Below are 21,962 nucleotides of genomic sequence, written 5' to 3'. Positions count from 1 at the left end.
CTCACATAAAAGCCAAAGGAAAATCCTGGGAAACTCCTGCTCCCCCACACACTTGGATTGCACAGTCAATCACTTTAAGCACGGCTCGAGGGACAACCACTTTGGTCATGGCTACCTGGAATTAGACGAGAACCCACATTATCAGTAAAGAGTTTCATAATGAAATGAAAATGCTTACCTAACCCTTCTAGTGAGATTGGCAGCTCCCAGCCCATTCCTCCCCCTGGGCTTGAATGAGGGCTTACTTGCATAAGGTAGAACTGTTTCCAGTCACCTAAACCTCTCATTGTGTTGAGACAGGGAAGAAATACTTGAGCTTCTTTAACTTTTAACAACTTCATCAGATGAAGCCCAGAGTTTTTAACTGAGAACACTTTTCAAGCTCGTGCCAATCAAAAGCACAACTCAAGACCATCTATTTTCAACACAAAGTTACGCTACGCTTAGCGCTGTGCTTTAGCTTGTGGTTCAGGCAGTTGGATGCACAGCTATTGCAGGGCCAAGTCCTAGCCTGAGGCTGCCAAAAGCAGTTTTACCTCTTTCCTTGCTTTTCTGTTGCCCAGTGCATCGATCTTGCAGGCTGTTTTCAGCATGAGCAGCCGAGCCTGTTCTATCCCGAGGCGACATTCAGCAATCCAATGCGCAACAACCTCCTGCAGAAAGCAAAGCCAGCAGCAGGCCGTGAATGCTCCCAGCCTGCCTGGGAAGCCCTGCCTGAAGGAAGACACCCCTCACCTTCAGCATCCCTTGGAGGCACTTGGGTGCAAATTAAAGGTAGTTTAATGCATGAATGAAGTAAAAAGAAAGAAACTACTTGACTGACAGAATACTCAATGGAAAGAAGTTTTTTTCCTGGCAGGAAAGAGGAAAAGGGGAAAAACTCCATATTCTGGCACACCCGGTTCCTGGTCACACCACTGCCTGCTCCCCCTTTCCCCAAAGCCCCTCAAAGCCTGCTTTTTACTGCTTTCCTTTACCCAGTAGGACTCACAACCCTCTCCCTGTCTAACGTGCCTCAGGCTCCAGCCAGTGGGAGGTGAAAAGGGAGAGGAATTGGTTCTGTTTTGTTTCAAGTACTGGTAGTGGTGTGTCATGTGCACAGCTGCAGCGGGGCTGATAACTGCCACAATTGCCTGTTCACACCAATGATGATAAATCAGCAGCTGCCTTGATCCAAAGGAAGTTATGGCCTTGGCAACCCTTCCCTGCTCCTTTCACAAATTCCCCTTTCAGCCAACATACCACAGCAAAACCAAACCCTGCTCATGGGACGTTTGTCAGCGCAAAAGCTGCCTGGAGCAGGGATGTTGTAGCTATGAAGGCATGAACAAACATGCAGTGCTCGTGTCAATGTGAAGCCTCATGGCAGCAAAAGCTGGAGGAGGGGTTCAGGTACACCCTGCTGCCTCCAGAAGGGTGGTGACAGCCTCTGTTCCCCAAGGCAGCCCCTTAGCACAGGTTCCTCCCAGCTCTAGGGGAGCTCTGCTGCTGCATGAACATCAGTTTTACTTCACTGAGCTGCTGAGACATAAGAGTGCACCTCATGCAATGCATGAACTCTGGGTTATGGTCGTGAATGGAAGTTGTTTGGCGCTGACACAACTGGAAAAGGGGATGTAAGATGATTCCCTCCGGATCTGTACAAACTTCTTTAACCTATGCCAGACACAGCTTCCTCTTTCCATTGCCCTTGTTTTTTCCAATAAAGTCATCCTAGCTCTTGAAATAGACATAGGAACACTTGACATGTGATAAGCAACTACTAAATGCTGATGGTTCCTATAAAAAAACAGTGTCACCTTTTTATTATGCTTTCTCCCACACAACAGTATTTCAATTCCAGAGCAAGGTAAGACCAAAAATCCCAATAGGGCCGTGGTTTGGTTTGTACTTTCATAAGTACAAATAACTGAGCAGAGAAGTAACAGTTTTAGTTACATTCAGACCCTTGAGTGGCGCTGGTCACCACGAACAGAGATGGCTTGATGACAAATTCACACAAAAATGGGGAATTTGGATTGTAACTACAGAACCATGAGGTGGATGGCTGACAAAAATACCATTCCAAACTGATGAGTGAAAGCAGAAAGACAAAACACATGGGGCCAAAACCTGTGTTCAGATCCAGCAAAGGGTATCCAAGTCATTGCAAGGGGACATAGAATCACAGAAGCATGGAATGGTTTGGGTTGGAAAGGATCCTAAGCTCATCCAGTTCCAACTTCCTACCATGGGCAGGTTTTAGGTTAATCTTTGAGACAGAAATGAATGCCTTTAAAGCACAGAGGGTTCCTCAGTTGGGCAATTCGTTTGTAGCAGATGGTTTTGGTGCAGGAAGACTTACCTAACCTGTGGTACTTGGGACAATGCCAGATTTCACTCAAATCCCATAGTTTATAGTGAAAACTGGGGGCCTTGCAATAGGGTTTTTCCTTTGCTACCTGAGGCACTATGAACAACAGACTGAAGTTAGGGCACATCTACTGCAGAATCCCAAGGTTCTGTGCAGGCAAAACAAAGGGTGGTGCCTGGAGCACAGGAATGGGGACATAGAGGGAAGGTGCTTACGTGGTGATAGAGTTTCTTCCCGAAGGTCTCCCTCTGCGCCGCACGCTGGCACATGAGCTGCAGAGCGGTTTCAGCTGCGCCAAGGGACCTCATGCAGTGGTGGATTCGGCCAGGCCCCAGCCGACCCTGAGCGATCTCAAACCCCCTGCCCTCACCTGATGGAAAGAAGAACAAGCACATGCAGAGTCCCTGATTCCCTCTTGGGAGTGATCCCTGGCTCTGAGCAGAAGTGGCCTCACAGAACCAGAGCTCCATCCCTGGCAGTGTTGAAGGCCAGGCTGGATGAAGCCTTGCGTGGCATGGTTTAGTGTGAGGTGTCCCTGCCCATGGCAGGGCGGTTGGAACTGGATGATCTTAAGGTCCTTTCCAACCCAAACTAGTCTATGATTCCAAGTTTATTTTGCAGAAATCTTGCTTGTTTCTGCCACCTAGGTCTATGTTGACACACTGTTGTTAACACTTCCAGCCCACAGCACACCCTAAGATGGTTTCTGAGAGGGCTTGATCTACCTGATTTAAATCAATACATTGAAAAATACATGTAAGAGATTTGGTATGAGAATCTGGGGGAAGGCTTTGTTTTCCAGGTCCCAGGGCTGCTCAAGACAGAAAGCTCTTTCAGTGAAATGAAAATAGGAGAGAGGAAATAAATAGAAGACATCAGGATTTGTAGTCAGTGAGAGAAGCAAAGGAAAGTTCTTCCTGCAGAAGGGCACAGAGCTGGCCTGCCCATTCTTTCATGACTGTTTTCAGTTCCGCTGAGTTGGCAGACACTGGGCATGGATAGCCACAGAATGCTCTTTTCAAAGCCCATACAGTCTATGAGAACTGGCTTTGGGGAAAGAACTGACAGTTTCTGCTTTGCTCTGCTTCAGGGTAGTGATTTTCACATGACAGCTACAGCTTCCTTCAGTCACCTTCCTGCTGTGCACCTCCAGCACCAGGTAGCCTGCTAAAGGAAGAGTGAGCTCCCTCTTGAGTGTGTTTGAGGCCCTGGCTCAACTGACCACAACCAACACGGTAACAGGATGATTCAGAAAATATGATTTGGCTCATTGCTGTATGAATTCAAAAGGAATTAACACTGAAACTCACCCAGTATTATATTGGAGATAGGGACTCGCACATCATTAAAGTGGATCTCAAAATGTCCTCCGTGGATCTCATCTGCAGGGGCAGAGAAAACACAGCTGCAGGGTAAAACGCAGGAGGGTAAGAATGCATGCCTTCAATTCCTAACCTTTTTTATATAGAGGCACTTCACAGATTTATTTCATATACAGTACTTGTAAGTATTACTGCAGCTTCTGAGACTGCTGACAAACTCATACACATAGAGCTGATGAATATTGTCACCTACCCAGGTAGCCAAACACCGAGAGGGGTCTTATCAGCTTCAGCCCTGGAGTGTCCATGGGAACAATAATCATACTGTGCTGCTTGTACCTGACCAAGACCAAACATACAAGTTAGGATCAGCTTTGAGCCTCCTGCTGTCCCCTCCCTCCACTTCTTTGATTTTCTATCCTCAATTTAGGAGTCCCATAAAGCTAATGTTGTGATTTACCTACACACATCACTGCCATCCCCATCTGCATGCAGCATGGCATGCATGCTTCAGCATTCCTTGAATCCCTAAGTCAACACGTAAAAACATACTTCTGGTACTGGAGTGCACTACAACCACTTGTGCAAAACCACTTCTGCCACGTGCAAGTACTTCTGAATCACCCAATTTCCCCACCACCACTGCCCTTCTTTTCTGTTCTCAAAACATGTTTATTGGCAGCAGCAGCATCTTGGCTTGCCTATAGTTTAGGGGAAAAATCTCCATGTTTAAATTCCTTCAGAGTATTTCAGGTCAGTTATTAGTCACACAGAACGGGAGGTGCCATCCCAGGGCCCTGAATTCAGTACACAGTTACAGCAAGCACAGTACCACAGAATCCCCTCCACAAACTTGTGTTCCAAGAGCGTCTGTACAGCTGCTAAAGAAACCATCCTGTGCATGCTGTAAGTTACTGTTTACTGCTCAGTGGAACCTAGCCAGATCTCAAGATAAGCAGTTGGATTTGGGCTAAAATCCAACCTTGAGATATAAATGTTCCAAATTCTTTGCATTAGAAGCTGTGTGATTTTAATGGAACCAGTCACAAAGCCTTTTATTCATCACTGGTGTAGGTTTTGGTAAAAGGCAATTTTAGGTTGGTAATAAGGGTTGAACAACATACTTTCAATCAGAAGAGGGATGTATTATATTTACACATACAGGAATGGAATGAGAGGCCTGATTAAAGATGTGCAATGCTCTCTGCTCACACAACTTCATGTAACAAACATCCTATGTTTCAAATGTAATCTTCTGCACCTAAAGATAACCATGTGGAAAAACTCAGTAGATAACTGCAGGTCTCTGTTGTGCTGCTTGTGGCTTCCCTGCTCAGGGAAGCTCTGAAAAGTTAGGGGTTTATTATCATTTAAGCAAGCAGTTCTTCCTCTTGGTAACTGATTTATATGAAATAAATTGTAAGCCAGAGACAGGTGTTGGTTGAACAACTGATGCAGACTAAAACCAACATGACTAAGTGAACCCTCCCAAACGTCCTGATCCAATCCATCAGTGCAGTTCATGTTAGCTGCACAAACAGCAGAGCTAGCGCAAAGCACCCACTGCAAGCAGGGAACAGTGAAAGGCTGGGAGCCTTTGATCAGCAAAACAGGAGCTTGGGCACAACAGGCACGTGCACAGGTTTAAAACCCTCCTGTGATTCATGAGTACCTCCAGGTGATGGAGAGTGTCCTCGTACTCCTTACCTGGATGCTGAGGAGTTTCTGGTTTTGCCCATTACAATTGCCACTTTGCAGTTTGGGTTCCCAGCACCTTAAAACAAGTCACAAACACAAAGCCAGTTTTCAGGATAAAAATCTCTACGTAGACTCAAGTGAAGTTTCATACAAATACATCCAACTCCTTTCCTTGCGTGCTACAGGAGCAAAAACACACAATCTACTTTGGGGTTTATACTCTGAGTAATCAGACTGAAACAAAATACATCTTATTGCTTAACACATGAAAGGGAGTTAACTTGTGGGAAGGGGAACAGTGAAAAGCCGAACATGCAAACCCTCCAGGATCCAGCTCTATCACCTATTCCTATGAAAAGAGAACAAGAAGGTACTTGAAATGAAGACTAATTACTTCAGTCTCCATTACAGATAAGCAAGTCAGCGTGATACAAAAGCACACCTCAAGGTGAGGTGCAGCCATTTCAAAAGTAAAACTTCCTCCTAAAGCTCTAAAGACTGGAGGATCTGTGTGGGAATAAAATGCTGACCACATTAGAACCAAATCATGTAAATCAGGCTATCAAAGGGTTGCCACGAGGACTTGGCTACTACTTCAGTGTAACTTCTCTGGTATGAAGGTTTTTTTCCCCCTTCAGGATGATTTTAGTTTGCAATTCAAAGAAAGATCTGAGTGGAAATCATTACCTGAACATAATCTCTTAGCATTTCAAGCCACTGAAGACATTATTTGAATGTCTTTGTAGCACAAAGCTAGCATTTTAATGTACACATCTTAAAGAAGAGTCTATCATTAACTAAAATGGCATCTTATTTCTAAGAGCCTTAATCTTCACTATATTGAAAGGTTTCTTAGTACCAAGGCATGCTCTCATTCCTTTCTAAGTCTCACACGGACAATAAAGCAGGGAAAAAGGGGCTCAGTTACACCTGATGTATGTAGCAACTGGTGAGTGTTTTATTGCTGTCTCAATGCAGATGAGAAGCTTTGCACAGATTTAATTCAGGATTCAATCTGCACCAGCTCGGTTTGTTTTGAGGTCAGAAACAAAGGCTTTTAGCTTCTCTGGCAGCTGTTATCACAAGGTTTGGGAGCCTCTGGTCTAGACAATAAACCTACCTGGCTACTGAGCTACTTCCTCCTCACAACAGCCACTGTGATGGCCAGGAAGTGGAGAGAGATTTATTGCATTCTGATAAACACTGCCTGTTCTGAAGGCCAGGCTGCTGGCTGTTTACTTTCCTCTTCTGCAATATGCTCTTCAGCCATTGTTTTCTGAAGTGGGGCTGGATTTGTGGCCCATGAGGTGGACAATGCAAGTGAGTTAAAATAACTGAGAGAAAAGCGGGGGGGGGGGGGGGGAATAAACCAGCTTGGTTAAAACATGGTAGATCTAACCCAGCTGGCTCATATGGGTCACTGGGTGACCAGCCCCAAAAGAACACAAGATGCACTTTGAAATGCACTGCCCTGCAAAGAGAAATGCTGCACTCTCAAGGGGTATTTGACTCTTCTTTTGCACAGAAGATAAAGAACTGCCCAAGTGAGGTTTCCTAAAGCGCATTTGTCTTGAAGGGAGGTTTACCACAAAAGAGATGCTGACTTTTCTGGAATGCCTTCAAGTGCTGTTTTGTAAATAAACTTCAAGTCACATCCTGCTTCAAAAAGAGGCAACTTTTACCACAGGGTCTGAACAAAATCAGAAGCAGCTTTCATGCTGAACTTGGTGACGAGTTCACCAAGAGCTAGACATAAATGCTCTAAATAATAGGACAAGTTTCTGGAGGGCAAATGAATACCCCTGTTTCATACGTCCGTTTTCCCACCTGAACACAGGCAGGTAGACAGATTCCTGGCCATTATACTCCTTAGAGTCTCAAGTCCTGAAAACCTAAACCTGATTTTATGCAACTTTGACCCATAAATGCCAGAAGGAAGTTCTGCTCTAATGCTCTAACTGAAAGACTCCAGTGCTTTGGAAAAAACACAGTGTCTGGACGGAATAAACCTCTCATTTGTAAATGGCATTTTTACATTACTCACAGAATTCAAAGCAGCTGCTGGAGGTTGGGAGAAGAGTCAGAAAAGCCTCTCATTTTGGCAGGAGCTAGAAGTAGTTTTGCAAGAAACTCACAATTGAACAAATAAAACCAGCAGAGGTTTTAGAAGGTCAGTTTGAAGCCTAATTCCATATTGCTAAGCTTTTAAATAAGCTTTTTCATACATACGTCCACACAAGCTCTCCAAAACATTTAAACCATAATGCTGCTACCCTGGAAAACATCATTAACTAACACATGATGTTACTGAACTCACACATAGAATCATAGAATGGTTTGGGTTGAAAAGGACCTTAAGATCATCCAGTTCCAGCCCCCCCTGCCATGGGCATTGACACCTCACACTAAACCATGTCACCCAAGGCTCTGCTCAACCTGCCCTTGAACACCGCCAGGGATGGAGCATTCACAACCTCCCTGGGCAACCCATTCCAGTGCCTCACCACCTGTACAGTAAAGAACTTCTTCCTTATATCCAATCTAAACTTCCCTGTTTAAGTTTGAACCCGTTACCCCTTGTCCTATCACTACAGTCCCTAATGAAGAGTCCATCCCCAGCATTCCTATAGGCCCCCTTCAGATACACTGCAAAGACAATGATATTTTAAAATGTGCTTAGAGGGTTGATCCAAACCCTGTTAGAAGCCTAATCCTTGCTATCAGGAGTGTAACATGCTTAGGACTATTGACCTTCCCACAATCAGTTCATACATGTTCTTTCTAGTTGAGAGTACTAAATATTGCACAGACATGAACAGAACAACCTTTACTTAAAGAAGCTGCCATATAACCCTGTTTCAGAATCCAACAGCACTTAATTCTTGCATTCTAGTTATCCTTTTTTCAGTCTCCAGCCTTTGAATTATTGGCTAAGATAACTAAGGCAGGATAATCTACTTGAGTGCCCCGAGTACCTATGACTCTTGCCGTGATGGCTGCTGCACCAGTGAGCCTGGTGGGTTACTTCTCTGCTAAAGATCAGGGGCCTCTGGTGGCATTACAGACTTGTCAGCTTCCTATAAAGACTGCTGGTAACCACGTGTTCTGGACTCTCCTACAAGAAGAAACTGGATTGAGTAGGGTGGATGGAAGCATGGTATTGATTGGTGTAATATGGTGTAATGATAATAATGGTGTCATAATAATAATAATGGTGTAATACCTTCCAATGGAGAAAAGGGGACCCCCAAGAGCAGGCAGTAACTTCTATTCACTAGCACAATGTATTCCATAGTTTTATCTCATCTTCTGCAGATAACTGAAGGAGCCAGGCTGCTGGGCATCTAGTTCACATATGGCTGCCACCAGTACAGACAGACAATGCTGTGGTTGTATTCAGCAAGGACTACACAGTCCCATCCCGGAATGTGGCTGCTTATTCCCAGCTCGAGCTCACAGTCTCACACGGTGCCAGTGAGAGCTGCTGCTGAGTTTAGGAATGTTTTTTTCCTCACCTTCATCCCACTTTTATGCAGCCACAAGCACTTCTTTGTTAAACAAGACCCACTGTCATTTCACCTTCACTCTTACTTACTAAATATCTTTTGTTATTTTGGGTCTGTAGGGCTGTACTGAAATGTAATGGTAACAAACAGCACAGGATTTACATGAACTGCCTTCCTGCAGCCTGCCTACAGGACCCTTTACTTGGGAACAGGTAACACAACATTCTTTTATGCAGGCGATACACAGATGTATTTCCTTTGAGCTTGCACAGTTCTAGCTTGACCTTGCTGGGGACCATACTGAGACAAAGCCTGAAAGATTCACTTACTTCAAAGAGATACAGCTCAGGCCTCTAAGCACAACTCAACTTGCAAGAAGCAGACGTGCTGGAAGCAACCCAAATGTCTTATCTGCAACTCTGAGGAACGCTTGTGAAGCACTGAGAGAACTCAAGATGAAAACACTGTGTCCCTGTTCCTGCTCGTGGCAGGGGGTTGGAACTGGATGATCTTAAGGTCCCTTTTTACCCAAACCAGCCTGGGATTCTACAAAACACGCACAAATATTGCAGCACTTTCCCTAGACTCCAATTCCTCTCCCAAGCCGTTTTTCTTTCTTGTTGTGAATGTGAATGCAGCCAGAAGTATGTGGAAAACATCTGCCCATTCCATCCTTAGCTGCCCATTTTGAAGGAGCTTTCCTCTCACATGCTGAAGCACAGACAGGTGGCCAATCCAGCTGTGGCAGGTGTGTCCATTTAGTCCGTGTGCCAAAAGCAAAACCTGACCTCTGGCCACCTCGAAATCTCTGTTATTTGGCTTCAGTATTGCATTTACTGGAACGCAGTACACTGCTACAGTATACAGGATGATTCCAGCAAAAGCTGCAGAAGATCATGGGAGGGTCCTGACACTGCACAACATATTCCTGCACAAGAGACCAATTTGAAGCTGTAGAGATTGAGAAACTGAAGCAAGATCCAGTCACTTTTGGAATTCTTAACACAGGTAAGTCCATGCCTCAAAGTCCATGCCTCAGTGCAGAAATACTGATATGTGCATGCAAACTGCAGAATTTCTCCATCTTCCCTTTCCTGTCCAAATTTTGACTCTGTAATACAGACAGCACTCTTCAAGTGGGAGCAACCTCATGGATGCGATAACATCTTTCTGTTTTACTTCTTCAGTATCTGCCTGGCTTGCAGCTTCCACAGACACACTGCCAAACGCTAACATTTATTATGAGTCTGACTTGGATCCAAGTCCCTGACAGCTCTCCCACATGGTCCATGATATCTGCTTATACTCTGTTTGACAAGTTATCATTGCTTTCACATCTTTTCCCTATTATGTTCCTGGTTTTGTTCCATATCACATACTGAAAGAGCAGCCTCCCCCATCTCACAAAAAGCAAACTCATCTTTCTACTGTATCCCCTAAAATGTTACTTAAAAAGGGAATATAAGGATCCCTTAAAGCCTTATATAGGCAGCCATCAAAACTGAAGGGAAGAATATAGTGAGTCCATACAGGTAACTCAGCCCCCGACAGACCTCCCCCCATTTCTCTCCTTATCTCCTCTTTAAAGGTGTGATTTGATAAAAGCCTTTTGATGACATGAAAAAACCCCAAACCAACAAACATGGATTCTCAGGAACAAACCAACCAACACCACAGCAAAACAGCAAGAGAGAGTCATGACCTCCCACAGAACGCTCACGTTTCGCTCGGAACGTAGGGAATACGCACGTTCACCGTGAGAAGAGTTTCCAGGAAAGCAGTCAAAATGAAAGTGCAACTGCCTTCCAGCTGAGGGTGTGGTGCTGGAAGACAACATGCAATATCAGAGCGATTCAGACCATTCCACCAGAGCACATCTCACTCGCAGTACCTGCTATTAGCCTGCTGACAAAAGAAGGTTAGTTTTGCTTTCTTATTCACTGCTCTTTATATTGTGATATCTTGTGTATACAGAGGAGAGCTAGGGTTTACTTAGTGAAATGACGTTTCTCTGTAAAGCCAACTTAACCAAGGCACATGCTCATTTCCAGTTTAACAGAACTGTTCAGTAGATGATTGAAATGCTGCTTAATTCACTGAAATACAAAAGCTGCCTGTTTAAATTGGGGATATTAACTCGCTTCAATGTGTAGACATACAATCCCCTGTGAAGTTTAAACACACAGAAACAATGAATTTGTATGTAACTGGAAGGCTGGAATAATTCTGCAAGAAAACACGCAAAGCTGCCTGTTAATATATCTATTAATGTGCCTCCTAGAGAACAGCACCTGGTAACAAACAGCTTGTGAGCTGTCTGGGTACTTGTGCATCGTTCTGTATGCGATAAGATTCTTTCCTATGCGTAACATCCCGAGAAGTCTCCAGCTGTAAAATGCAAAGTACCCACAGCAATTTGATTCTTAAGGAATTCCATGTGGGAATTAAGGTGGCTGTATGTGGGATAGAGACTCAACTAAGCTTATCCCACCACTGCTCCGCACCTGACTCCCATGGGACTGCTCTGCTTTATGTAAAAGCATGTATAGCTGTGCCTGAGAAACAACATTAACAGGAATGATAAATAGGAACAGGTATGCTACCCAAAACATGTTTTTAAGGGGAAAATATCAACTGTTGCATTTTAGATAACTTTGTTTCTGTCAAAATCCCAGGTCAGACAAAAGCCTGTCAGGCAGCTGCACATGTTCCTCGTCGCAGCCAAACTGCTTTGTGATCCGCAGCTGCCTTGACAGTCGCACTGAAATGTTCAGTGTTTTGCTTTCAAGCCAATTTGCCAGGGGGCCAATTTGATTAAGCATTCCCAGGTGGGTTCTGTAATAAGTGTTTTAGACCAAAACCAAACCTTTCATCTTGGCTAAGTGGCTTAAGCCTTCCCTGCAGCAGTTTCTTGTCTGATGCATTTGCTGCTGATGTCTGAATCTCTATTCCAAGTACCATAAAGCTGCAAAAGATTACCCCAGCTGAAAAATCCAGCTTGTTAGGCATAGAATAGACATCCCCTGCCCGAGTCATGAGTTACTGTGGTTTTCCATTCTGCACACCTTATTTAGGCAACAGTAAATGACAGATTACAAGACTTAAAATAGGAGTAATCATTGTTTAAAGTTTATCTGAGGAAGTGTTTTGAAATGCTGACAAAATAATCTAACGGCCATTAGGGATGAAGCCAAATGAAGCAGTTAATTTCTAACAGACTCTTTGAAAAATGGAGATTGGGGGGGGGGGGGGGGGGGAAATCAAGGAAAACCAGAAATTATCCATTTCTCTCTATTTATTGGTCTGTATTCCTGACTGTGAGCTCAATCAGTAACTTACTTTTCCTGGTAGACAGAATACATAAGACGAAATTTGAAGAGATCCTGTTTATAACAAAGGTTTGGCATTTAAAACTTGTCTAAAAACCAGAAATAGTATCTGGAGATTTTTCAAGCTTGAAAAAGCCAAACTGCAGCTTTCAGTAACAATGGCCTGGCATTCTGAAACACTGAGAGGATGAGAAAGAAGATGCGCTTTTCATTCTCAGCTCCTTTTTTGCTACTGCTGTTAGGAAATCTTAATCCCATTTATTGCAAGAAAACAAGGCAGTGCAGGACCATAGTTTACAACAGAAAGAATTTCATCAAATCAGTCAATGAACACAATTACAGGAAAACAAGAAAACACTGTAGGATGTGACTTGCTGGAGACACAATCATACAAACACTCCAACTTCAACCCTAAACTGGCACTGAGAATACAGCCTTAGTGTTTACAGGGTAAACGTGTCACGAGAGAGTACTTGTGAGAGCAGCAGTGCTTCTGAGCTGTTTGGGTACTTGCGGGCAGTTTAGTATGTGGTAAGATTCCTTTCTTGTCATAACATCCTGAAAAGTCTCCAGCTGGAAGATGCAGCATACCCACAGCAATTTGATTCTGGAAGGAATTCCTTGTGGGCATGGCTCACTTGGTGTGGGATGGAGACTAAACTAAGCTTGTTCTGCTGCTCTTTAGCAACCACCACCGCTGCTGTGCTTTATGTAATGGGCATGTATACATATGTGTGCCTGAGACACGTAAGTATACATGCCCACTCTTCCTATATTATACTCATACCCCAAATTTGCCAAAATCTATAACAGTAGACCCAGAATCCTACTGCTTTCCTCTCAGCTTTAGTCTGTTAGTATTTCTTATCCACTCTATTGTAACAGCATTTACAGCCTCCAACTGATAGTCAGCTTTGAAGAGGCTATAAAGATGGTGTAATTTCAACCCTATAAAGGTACAAACAGATTCATTTTGCAGTGGAATACTGTCAAACACAGCCGAGTCAGTGCAGTTTAAGCAATGATGGCTCTTAAACTGAAATGTGGAAACCAGTGAGGTGCACTCAAAGCACCTTGCAATCTCAAATGCTAAGTTTAATGAAAACATTTCAGTTGAATCCATTTTACTTTGTATTGCATAGACAAGACTCACTAAGAGATTCTCAGACTGGTTAGGGTTGGAAAGGAGCTTAAGATCATCCAGTTCCAACCCCCTGCCACAGGCAAGGACACCTCACACCAGACCAGGCTGCTCCAAGCCGCTGGAGCAGCTTCTCTGGGCACCCTGTGCCATCGCCTCAGCACCCTCACAGGGAAGAACTTCTGCCTTAGATCTAACCTGAACTTGCCCTGTTTCAGTTTGAACCCATCACCCCTTGTCCTATCGCTACAGTCCCTGATGAAGAGTCCCTCTCCAGCATCCTTGTAGCCCCCTTCAGACACTGGGAGGTGCATGTAGTCAGTTACCCTATTTTGTGCCTCCATCATGGTCTAGCTCTACTTTGATTATTCAAAAAAGTACTCTCAATATCCAACTTTTTTAAACTTGAACCAGGGGTCCTTTAACTTCTTTAAACCCTGAGTAAAGGGGTTAGGTTTCAACAGAAATGTTAAAATTTAAACCAGTATTATTCCTCTGGTGTTCCCTTCCCCTGCTTTTTTTTGTGTGTGTCTTGTAGCTTTGCCATGGGCTGGGATATGAATAACTCAACTGATTACTGGATTGAGGATGAGGAGGATGATGTCAACTCAGTTATAGATTACGATACATACGAGCTTCTCTGTGAAAAAAGTGATGTGAGAAACTTCAGTAAAGTATTCCTCCCCGTGTTCTATGCACTGGCTTTCACTCTTGGAGTTGCTGGAAATTCATTAGTGGTTGCAATTTATGCCTATTGCAAGAAACCGAAGACTAAGACAGATGTGTACATCATGCATCTAGCCATTGCGGATCTGCTCTTGCTCTTTACACTCCCCTTCTGGGCTGCAAATGCAGTGCAGGGGTGGGAACTTGGAAACTCAATGTGCAAGCTCGCTTCTTCTCTGTACACCATGAATTTCAGCTCTAGCATGCTGTTCCTGGCCTGTATCAGTGTGGATAGATACAAGGCCACTTATGAATCCAGGGGTCACAGAAGAATTGGTCAACACTGCAGTGTTACCTGCATCTGTGTCTGGCTGACTGCCATTTTCCTCAGTATCCCTGAACTGATATTTAATCAAGTCAAGAAACACAATGACAGGAACGAATGCTTTCCAGTATTTCCAAAGAACATGGAAACGCTCTTAAAAGCAACCATTCAAATCCTGGAAGTTATCCTGGAATTTCTGCTTCCTTTCCTAGTAATGCTGATCTGCTATTCAGCTACTGCTCGAGCTATCTTTAGATCTGCAAGTGCTAAAAAGTCTCGACCTTTCATGGTCCTGCTGGCAGTAGTGACTACTTTCATTATTACCCAGCTACCTTACAACATTGTCAAGTTCTGGCGAGCCACAGATATCATCTACATGTTGATCACTGACTGTGAGACAAGTAAAAGCATAGATGTTGCACTCCAGGTCACCAAGAGCATAGCTTTGTTTCACACTTGCCTGAATCCTCTTCTCTATGTCTTTCTGGGAGCCTCTTTTAAAATGCACATTATGAAAATTGCAAAAAATTATGGATACTGGAGAAGACAGCAACAGAATGGAAGACCTGAAGAGATTTCCATGAATTACGAAGACCATACTGAAGAAACAACTAGTTTCACTATATAGACTCTCCACTGCTTTCTTTATCATCTTATGTAACCAAGGGAATTATTTACTAGTATTGATTATAACAACTACTACTATTGTTATACAAAGGTATTGTTTCAGCAGCTGTTTCTCTGCAAGTCAACTTTCACATGACTTCCTGAACGTGCAGACCAGCCAAGTCACTACAGAGCAGTTCAAAGTGGAACATCCTGATCAAAATGAAGCATCAGGCAAGAACTAAATATTGAAATTGCTAGAAACAAGTGGAAATACAAGCTAGAGGATGACCAACTTGCACATGCCTAAACATCTAATTAAAACAGAAACCATCAGCAATAAAGCAGCAGTACAGGACCATTTGTACCAAAAGTTCATAATCTTGTGTCTTCCCAGCTCTTTTGTAAAATAGATGGAACATTTGCCTAATAAATCAGTTCCATTTCTTTCCTCAGCTATCATTCCATAGATAGCCTTGCAGCTTGAATTGAGGTCTAAGTTCATGGCTGAGAACTGGGAAGGGGAGACATTCTCTATGTGTTTCCAGATATGTATAGTCACAACAACATCCTCCACAAAACCCAGTAACTACCAAAACTAACCTTTCACGTCTCTTGTTTTGCTCACCCTAAACATCCACAATGCCAGTGCCCTATCTATGGGAGGCACATTCTAGATCTCTGTAAACGCCAAAGCAGTGCAGTCCAAGCATTAGCACAAATGTAAGAAAAAGTTAAGTTAATCTTCAGATACAGGGCCTGGAATTTCTAGTCACACTTTGTAAAATGAATCGAACACCGCCATAACTGTATCTACTAAAACAGATGGAGATACAATAAAATCAAAGAATCCAGAATGTGCACCGCCTTTCATTTATTAATATATGTTTGGCTTGGTTTAATGGGCATTGACATCTCTCATCATAGTCATTTATCAACCAGAAATGACTCAAGGCCTTGGCTGATGGATGAGAGAGGTTCTGACTCCATACGGAGCTCATACTCAGTAGGATTTAGTTGGAGAGTTTTTCCATGGAGAGTTCCCAAAGCTGTCCCCTGCCACATTGCTGGCTTGGATTCCAGGAAAACAGCAGTTTTCCATGAGCCTCTGGGAGCATTTCAACTATATACAGATATATTAGCTTCCAAATGAACAGCAGTATTACAGCATACAGCCCCTGTCTTCAAACATCCCGTGGGCTCTGACAACATGCCCGAGCTATGGATTACGAAAGCCAACAAGAATCTCTCATTTTTAGACATTGTTCCTAGTTACAAAATTAGGGACTGGAAGAAGAAAGCTCCAAAAGGACAGAGAAGAAACAACAGTAGCATAAACAAGCCACGAGCCTCCCCTCTGTTTGGATGAGAAAAGCTAACAGAATTTCTGCCCAGTATTTTGCAAAATACTAGGGTGTGAAGAGATAAAGTCAGAAGTGCTTGGCAGATGGTCTACACATACACAATGAATCTGAGATATTTAAACCAGGGTTAATATGTTTAGGGTTAGCGCTTTACTGTAGATGTGCAGAGCATAGGAAGAAACTTCGGTTCTTCCACAAGGCAACCGGCTCCTTGCATGTGTGATATATGACCTGTCTTCACAAACACAGACTGGTTGCAACCAGAATGACATTGTGACCAATGCCAAAAAGCAAACCCACCCAAAATATCAGCTGGGCAGAAAAGGAGGCTGCCTAACACAAAGCTGCGTGTATGCGTTTCTTAAACCTCTTGAAACTGCAATGCCTTGTGTCTTTATGCAAATGTGACTGTCCCAATTACTTTTATTAGCAATCAGATAAACCATGCTTACTTTTATGTTCACTGTCCTTTTTATAATTTGTGTAACTCATTTTATGAATAATATTTTGTGTGTGTAACCTCCTAGAAACTTTGCCATTGCTTCCTTAGGAACTGCAATGCACCTTTGGGAGACGCTCACCCCAAGCAAAGGTAGCAGCCAGCAGTTAAGTGACACTCTGGGAGACACAAGATACCATGCTCCCTTCTGCCACTGGTTTTGCAGTGCTAGAAAAGACAGAGAGTCCTATCTTCTGGCGATTCCAGGTATTGCACCAGCATGTATCGGCAGGCAGCTGATACACTCAAAAGTACATAAATGAAACATTCAAGTTTCACTCCAGTTAACACCTCAATTTAGTTGGCTTCTGAACGTCCAGGGAATGATGATTTTCAAGTTGCTGTCACATATCTTGTGGTAAAAAAGCAACAGTACTACAATATCAGGGACATTTACCACTTACCACTGTTTTTTTTCTGGGAAGTATAGTATGAAATGCAAGAAAATCACCTGCAACAGTCAGTCCAACAGCATAACAGGCTAGTTTTAAAAAGCAATCAAATCTTACTGTAACTACACACACACAAGCTCCTGAGACAGCTACATAAAAAAAAGTATAAAGGTTACAGTCATAAACATTTAAGTGACCTGATGGACAGAGGTAACATGAAGTAAAATAGTAGCCTTCATTCTGTGAACAAAATTCATAGGTTCCAAAAAGAGCCCCAAACCCCAAACTGGATTTGAGTCTCTGATTTTGCTTCGTAGAACAAAAGCTTGATTCAGCTCTTTCTTTTTTACATCCTGTTGCTTTTACTCAAGAAGAGACAGTTTTCCATCTCAAAAATGATGCATATTTTTGGTTTATCAGTTCCTGGAAAGAATTTTAGACATTCTTATTTAGGGTTTCTGTACTTACCACTGCTCCACCACTTCTTGCCATTTATCACATAACTGTTTCCATCTCGTTCAATGCTGCACTGCATATTGGTGGCATCACTTGAAGCCACATCAGGTTCTGTGTTAAAGAAAACACCAAAACCAAAGCACGATTAAACACACAGGTAGTACTACCTCCACAAACATAAGGCTCTAGATATACCCTGTTGACAGTAACACTGTTTTGCTCCCAGTAGAAAAGCTGTTTTCGGAACCTCACCCTGCTGGTGGTTAAAAAGCCACCTTCCTACATCAAGAGCCAGGCCTTCCAGAGATGCTCAATGCTTTCAGAATTGAAACTAATGCTAAGCTACAAACGTAAAGTAAGTACATCATATGTTTTGCAAGTTATCTTCACGTTATGTTTTAAAACCTCTACCTATAACATACTGCAAAACTACACAAATCTAATCACAATAATCGTACCTAATTTATGTTGCCAGAGAACCCCAAAGCACATTAAAAAAAAAGGATAAGTTCTATTGTAAACCTGTCTGGTACAAAAAAAGAAAGAAAAAGTATTTTTCTGGGAAAAAAGATAAACTTAAAATATATGTAAAGCAAATACTAGTCATTGTAACCATGAAAAACCCTAACTACTGGGGAAGGGCAGCAAGCGTTCTTCACTTTGCCTCCTAGATGGTTTTATATTCAAACATATTCACAGATGCAGTGGAGATTGCTGTATTAATTCATTAACACATGCCAACTTGTAGTTCTATACTTTTTGCACATGCCATGTGAAATGTCTGCCCACTGTAATTTTCTTCTGGAGAAAAATTTACCTGTCATGCAGAAGCAAGAACTAATCCTCCCTTCTAGGAGAGGCTCCAGCCACTCTTTCTTTTGCTCTTCCGTCCCATACATGTGCAGGACCTCCATGTTCCCAGAGTCTATAAGAAATCAGCAGACATTTACTTCGGGAGACATACAACTCCTAAGGCATAAGATGCCCAACTTTTTAATGCTCTCAAGTGGTTTTGATACAGAACAGGACTGCTGACCTGGAGCATGACAATTGAAAACCTCAGGAGCAAAGAAGCATTTCCCAGTCTCCTCAGCTATTAGCGCGTAGTCAAGCTGGCTGAGACCACTGACATCTGGGAGAAAAAGGTTCCACAGACCTTCTGCTTTGGCCATTTCCTGTTGAAAGAATCAACAGAGAAAAACAACAATAAATTTAAAGCAAATAAAAAATTCTGGCTTGCTGCCTGTTTTGTTCCTTCCTGCCTAACACACTGTCCAAAATACCTCATGCCTATTTTCCACAGCTCTTTTCAATAGCTACAGTCTTTGACTTACAATTCAGACATATCCCTCACAGAACCCACTTTTGCTTTGCTCCTCTCTCATTTGTATCTCTCACCTTCTTTTGACTCCTTTCTTCCTTTCCTTTCACTGTTCCTCACACTGTTTCTTTCCATATGGAGTAGCTTCTCTAGCAGGATATGCCAAACATTCTTACACTCTGTGTCAGTGCCTGTTTCTTTTACTGCTAGAGTTCTCAAGTATATTTATTATCCCATACCTTCAGTTTCTCAAGCAGTGGTGGTTTCTTCCATTTTAGCTCAGTACTTCCATGTCCAGCATAGTATGCTATTATTTCCTTAGAGAAACAATTAAAAAGATATTGTTTAAATGAAGAACACATGTAACATACACAAGTAATAACATGGTGTCTTTTCCAGACCTATACCCCAAGAAACCAGTAAAAATATTCAACAGGTTTTATTATATAGTTGCTTGCAATCTATTTATTTTGTAAGACTTTAAATGCATCATGGAGATGATCCCAATCAGCTCCTTATTTCATACAGGGAATTGATTTGGGGTGGTTTAAAGCATGTGATGATGACATTAGTGTCAGTGTTTTCTGGTGATACAACTGTTACCAATGGTATGCGTAAGAGGCATGAACCCTACAGTAAAACAACAAATAAAAGCCTGATGCACTAACACTTCAGGTTCAGGTTTTCCATCATAACATTCACATATGTAAGCCAATTAATCTTTTTTTAACTGAGAAAAAAGCCAAACACCAAAAACCCCACGAATAATACATTTTATTTTCTTGTCAAAACAATTCCTAACAGGTTATGTAAGCAGTCATTCTGAGCTAAGTAAAACTGTCTATGCAGTTAACCCAAGTATTTTCACAAGCATGTTTCAGTGAGGCATGAAGCTGGCCCCTGGCCCAGAACTACTTTCGGAGTGCATACAAGTAGTGCCCTCTTCTGAAAATCACACAGTAAGACAAGTTCCCAAGTAGAATTTCTAAGTCCTGATCCACAAGTTATCAGAAATAACTTTGGAGCACAACACTACTCCATCTGCAAAACTTGCATGGCTATTTGTGGTTGGCTCGGTTTTAAAGTGAGTGCTTTAATTATAGCAAGGCTTCCTTGGAAAATCCAAAACTAACTACAAATAGGCTTTCAGGAAACTTTGCATATCAAGAGTTTCTGCTCCCACTCCTTCCTTGTGACAGGCAGATGCCTCCATACATCTTTCATGTTATCTGCACTTCTGCCTGACTGCAAAAAAATCAAGGAAAAAACCCACCAAAAGCCAAAAATCCTAATTCTGCAACACAAGCAATCTGTGCTTCCATTAGGGTGGAAGCTGAACCAAACTTTCCAAGTAGAATATTTCTAATATCCCTAAGCTAAGAATTAAGATGTTTCACCTCATTTTCCCTTCCACTAATTAGGGACTTTTGTAGATATGTTATTATCCAATTTCAAACCTTCACTCATATCAGATATATACAGGAATGAGGCTAAATTGATACATTGTGGAATCCCATTTTTTGATAGAATTCACACCTTAAAAATAAGGCAAGAAACAGAAACATTCATCCTTGTATGGTTAAAACCAGCAGTTTCCACTTTTTAAGCATCTTTCTGTTTAGTATGCAAGAGTTTTAGGGGTTTGTGAGTGGGAAATGTCTTCTGGCAAATACCTTCGAACAGTAACTCTTTTAAAAAAAGAACAGTTCATGAACTTTAAAAGGTTTTGAAAGTACCTCAGTTTTATTCACAACACAGACAACATTTGAATTCTGAAAAAAGGAAATGCTATATTCTATAAAGATTTCTGCTAATACTTTGCAATGCCACAAACGTCACTGCATGAACATAAGGCTGTTTTGAAAGAAATAAATAGGACGTGACTTCTCTGCAGTTTGACACGTTCATAAACTCTAGTGGTAGCATTTTAATTTATAAACAGGTTTACTGAAAGCTTTTACCTTCTCAGCTGGGTATATGTGCTGCTGCATGAACTGCTTCACCTTCAGCAACATGTCTTGGCCTTTCCTGCTTTGACGGAACAGCTCTCCAGAGATGCTGTCACGTGTGCTGCTGAAAGATGACCTAAAGAGGGACATGAAATGCAATAACAAGTAAGACCAAATTTTCCCTCATAATAATATAAGCTGCCTTATTCAGGCATTTAAAAAGTAAGGATGTTGTAAAAGCTTTGCCTTGCCTTTGACCAGTAGCTTAGACCACCCTTACCTTTCTGAGAGCTCTAACCCTTTCTCTGCCAAAGGCTTCACAATCTTAGCAAATTCATGACTATTCTCTGCAGCAGCATTTCCCAGGAGATATCTAGCATATATGCCCTAAAAACAAAAGAAAGGCACATATGGTATAATTAGGCACTTAAAATTGTCTCTTTAATAGACTGGTGATTTCCTCAACTATGAAAGTAACACTTAAATGCACATATTCTTAAAAGGAAAAAAATAGCACCCAGACAGATTAATAGTGGTTTTGATCCATCTCTGATATAATGAACATGCTTGGTGCCAACTGACAATAGTATACACATATTTATTATCCACAACTAAATTAACTACCCACATACACACTCTTACTCTGTATTAATACCAGGTAGCTTATCCCATATTTGGTGTGCTGAGCTCATGCTGCAAGTCATTAAAATATACTTATGCCCTATAATGGATGAATATTAAACAGTTACTTCTGCAACAATGAATCAAGGAACCTTTTTTTCTCCTCTAATCACATCTCAAGATTGGTCTCCTGTGCTTATAGTAAGCAGCTCCTTATCCATCCATGGAAGACTCCTGGTCTTCTTGTTCCATTTCCTTCTAGCAGGGACACAACACTCCTGAGCTTGGAGCAGGTGACCCTTGAATACCAACCAGCAGTTCTCGGCCCCCCTGCCCTCTAGGGCTTTATCCCATGGAACCTTTACTGAGCACGTTCCTGAAGAGGCCAAAGTCTGCTCTCATGAAGTCCAGGGC

General features: G+C 42.3%; 2 protein-coding genes across 2 annotated transcripts in view; one reads left to right on the top strand and one right to left on the bottom strand.

Moving 5' to 3' along the window:
• The window catches only part of ACAD11 (acyl-CoA dehydrogenase family member 11), a 32,086-nt gene that overhangs the window by 1,175 nt on the left and 8,949 nt on the right, over positions 1–21,962 (bottom strand). Inside the window, exons 8-19 of the mRNA XM_061464553.1 lie at positions 21,208–21,314; positions 20,940–21,063; positions 19,218–19,295; positions 18,694–18,832; positions 18,475–18,582; positions 17,670–17,768; positions 5,383–5,449; positions 3,929–4,014; positions 3,664–3,735; positions 2,569–2,723; positions 537–653; positions 6–115 (exon numbers count right to left, since the gene is read on the bottom strand). Of these exons, the coding sequence (XP_061320537.1) occupies positions 6–115; positions 537–653; positions 2,569–2,723; positions 3,664–3,735; positions 3,929–4,014; positions 5,383–5,449; positions 17,670–17,768; positions 18,475–18,582; positions 18,694–18,832; positions 19,218–19,295; positions 20,940–21,063; positions 21,208–21,314 (1,262 nt within the window). The remainder of the gene's footprint in view (positions 1–5; positions 116–536; positions 654–2,568; positions 2,724–3,663; positions 3,736–3,928; positions 4,015–5,382; positions 5,450–17,669; positions 17,769–18,474; positions 18,583–18,693; positions 18,833–19,217; positions 19,296–20,939; positions 21,064–21,207; positions 21,315–21,962) is intronic.
• Positions 13,656–15,803, top strand: ACKR4 (atypical chemokine receptor 4). The gene has a single exon (XM_061464562.1). It carries the CDS (start codon positions 13,895–13,897, stop codon positions 14,966–14,968), a length of 1,074 nt encoding a protein of 357 aa, XP_061320546.1. The 5' UTR covers positions 13,656–13,894; the 3' UTR covers positions 14,969–15,803.

This window comes from Pezoporus flaviventris, unplaced genomic scaffold (assembly GCF_033815535.1).
Source record: "Pezoporus flaviventris isolate CSIRO_AGI_PZ_B2104156 unplaced genomic scaffold, CSIRO_AGI_Pfla_v1 ptg000037l, whole genome shotgun sequence".
In the NCBI taxonomy this organism is placed as follows: domain Eukaryota; kingdom Metazoa; phylum Chordata; class Aves; order Psittaciformes; family Psittacidae; genus Pezoporus; species Pezoporus flaviventris.
The sequence above is the reverse complement of the archived record's forward strand: the minus strand, read 5'-3'. Positions and strand labels throughout refer to the sequence as shown.